Consider the following 2,944-nt stretch of genomic DNA (forward strand, 5'->3'; position numbering starts at 1 on the left):
CTCGCTCTGTGGCCCAGGCTGGAGTGCAGTGGCTCCATCTCGGCTCACTGCAACCTCTGCTTCCCGGGTTCAAAGGATTCTCCTGCCTCAAACTCCCAAGTAGCGGGGATTAACAGGCGTGCACCACCATGCCTGGCTAATTTTTTTATTCTTAGTAGACACAGGGTTTCTCATGTTGGGCAGGCTGGTCTCAAGCTCCTGACCTCAGGTGATCCTCCCGCCTTGGCCTCCCAAAGTGCTGGGATTACAGGTGTGAGCCACTGCGCCTGGCCTGTTTTGTTTTCTTAAATCCAGAAGTTCTGATTCGAACCTAAACCTGCCACTTCATTCCCAATCCTCTGAGCTTCATGAGCTCCAGATGCAGGGCTGTTAATCACAATTTCTTTAATTCTTTATAGCTCTTGTGGAATTAGAGGGGTAGATATTCTTTTTGGGAAAAACATTAGAAAATGCCTACATGTCTTTACTGAAAGAATTTAAAAACAATGCATTTCTCTAGGGTTTATTTTCCCTCACGGCTCTCGACCTTCTCAAAATATAAGATTGGCGGATTAATTATAGTGAAAGTCTTCAGTTGGATATTTTATTATTGCATTTTTTAAAGTCGTGTTTTGTAATTGCCCTGACAATGTAAGGAATGATATTTGTGAGGGTGAGTCAACAGCACCTTCCCTGTTGGTGTCTGCCCTCTAATAACCCCGTGGGCTGGATCCCCAGCACCTGGAAGGAGTCATCATGGAACGTTAATGAGGAGGAAGGCTGGTGCTGGCGCCTGGAACACTTCAGAGACAGAAAGCAGTGACTAGGCCAGACAGGCCCGTTGTTTTTGCACTTTGAGAGAGAAGTGAGAAATGGAAAATAGTCTCTTTGTCTTCTCAGCAAATACAGCCTATGTATAGAATTTCTCTGACTTCCTATCTCTGAGATGCGGGCTGCCCAGTTTCATGGAATCATGGCAAGCGAGAAACTGTTGTTGATAAGAGTTCAAGAAAATGAATATTCTCTCAACTCTGTGAGGGCCAGTGGGTTCCAGGTGAGACAAGACAACTTGGTGAGGGTCGTAACTGAGCCCCCAATGCATTTAGAAGCCTTTGGATGGCCGGGGAGTGCACTCCAGCCATAATGGAAAAATTACATTTTGAAGTTAAATCTGGCAGTGTTTTTTCCAATATTTAATAGGCCTCAGGAAAGAGCAAATACATTTCCTTCTTTGTTCAGAGGGTGCTCAGCTTACTGGAGTCATCTCTGCTATGGCTTTATTTGCCAACAACAGAGAACTTGCTCTGCAGCAGCCCCAGGCTCTCTGGGGACCCCACAGGCTGTGCAGATCCCCCACTCCAGAACCACACAAGGAGACGGAGCAGGAGCACACCCCATCTTCCAGGCCCGGGACAGCTGCTGAGCTCCAGGACACCGACTCTTGAAGGTTGATTTTGACTACCTACCAAGCACCAGCTGAACCAGTTCTGCTTGTGAGGGGTCTGCGGTATTGTTATTTGCAGGTAAAGAAAGTGAGATGGAGGGAGGCTGAAAGACTTGGCGCCAAGTCACAATGCCCTGCCGAATGTGGCCCACCTGGATATCCTGGGTGCTTGAACCTCAGCAGCTCTCGGCAAGTGAGTGGGCAATGAAGGATGGACGAGGGACATGGGAGAGCTAGCCTGGCTGCACAGTCCCAACTCTTCCTGCCACATCACAGCTTCTGCAGTTGGAAAGCCAGAACAGTGATCTTCAGTTTGTTCATCAAAGGGCCAAGAAATGTGTCCCCACCTTCTCTGCTTCAATTCGGGTGCTCTTAAGGCAATTATTTCGTGCCCTAAACCAAAAAATAAACTCTACAGTTACAAACATCAACATTGCATAGGACAGGATCTGGCCCACAGGTAAGAAAAGTACCTACAAGACAGCTGCATGGACCTGTGGGTGCATTTCCTGTTACCCCCAGGGCATCCCAGAATGCTGACAAAGAGAAAACTAAGGCCTTCCCACTCTGATTTGTTACATGTCATAACACCAAGCAAATGACTGAGGGGACAATTATGGGGACCAGAGGAAAGTGCCTGTATCGTGTAGATAAAGTCCAAAGCAACTTGTTTCAGACAAAACATTTTGCTTTGGAAACTTCTGAAACTTCCATGGCCCTTGAATATGGCAGAGATGATCTAAAAGTTTTAGAAGCCGTTCAAGTACCTGTGGTAGAGGCAAGGCATGGGAGTGGTGATCTTTAAGGGGCTTGTCTTTAGTTGGAGGGCCACACACAAAGCAGGTGGGCAGAAAACTGAGGTCTCCCCAGAGCAGGTTTCCAGACAAAAACTTAAAGAAAAAATGACCAAGAAAATACCTGATGTAATTGACAATGCCATGAAATGAAAAGTTTATCATAAATTCTAATAAAAACTACAATGGGCTGGGCGCAGTGGCTCATCCCTGTAATGGCAGCAGTTTGGGAGGAGGAGGCAGGAGGACTGCTTGAGGTCAGGAGTTTGATACCAGCCTGAGGAACAAAGTGAGACCCTGTCTGTATTTTAAAAATATACTTTAAAAAATATTTTTTAAAAAAACAGCAGATGCATATCCCTACTGCATTTGAGACCTGGTTTCGGTCCGGCCTCCTCTAGGTAAGCTCACGAGCAACACTAGAATCTCAGCTTTCTCTGTTCGCTGATGTCATCTGAGGTTTTTCTTCTTCTTCTTTTTTTTTTTTTTTTTGGCAATGGAGTCTTGCTGCGATGCCCAGGCTGAAGTCTAACGGTGTGATATCGGCTCAATGCCACCTCTGCTTCCCTGGTTCGAGCAATTCTCCTGCCTGAGCCTCCCGAGTAGCTGGGACTACAGGCGCATGCCACCATGCCCGGCTAATTTTGGTATTTTTCGTAGAGACCAGGTTTCACCCTATTGGCCAGGCTGGTCTTGAATTCCTGACCTCAAGTGATCCACCCAACTC

The 2,944-nt window shown here is 46.8% G+C and overlaps 1 protein-coding gene across 1 annotated transcript; it reads left to right on the forward strand.

The window, feature by feature from the left end:
- The first annotated feature begins 230 nt into the window (after positions 1–230).
- On the forward strand, positions 231–2,407 carry LOC108541929 (putative uncharacterized protein C1orf220). The gene is made up of 3 exons (XM_017891704.1): positions 231–1,033; positions 1,503–1,616; positions 1,700–2,407. Exons 1-3 carry the CDS (start codon positions 926–928, stop codon positions 1,862–1,864), a joined length of 387 nt encoding a protein of 128 aa, XP_017747193.1. The 5' UTR covers positions 231–925; the 3' UTR covers positions 1,865–2,407.
- Positions 2,408–2,944: the final 537 nt, after the last annotated feature.

Source organism: Rhinopithecus bieti, unplaced genomic scaffold (assembly GCF_001698545.2).
Source record: "Rhinopithecus bieti isolate Rb0 unplaced genomic scaffold, ASM169854v2 scaffold_20101, whole genome shotgun sequence".
Classification (NCBI taxonomy): Eukaryota; Metazoa; Chordata; class Mammalia; order Primates; family Cercopithecidae; genus Rhinopithecus; species Rhinopithecus bieti.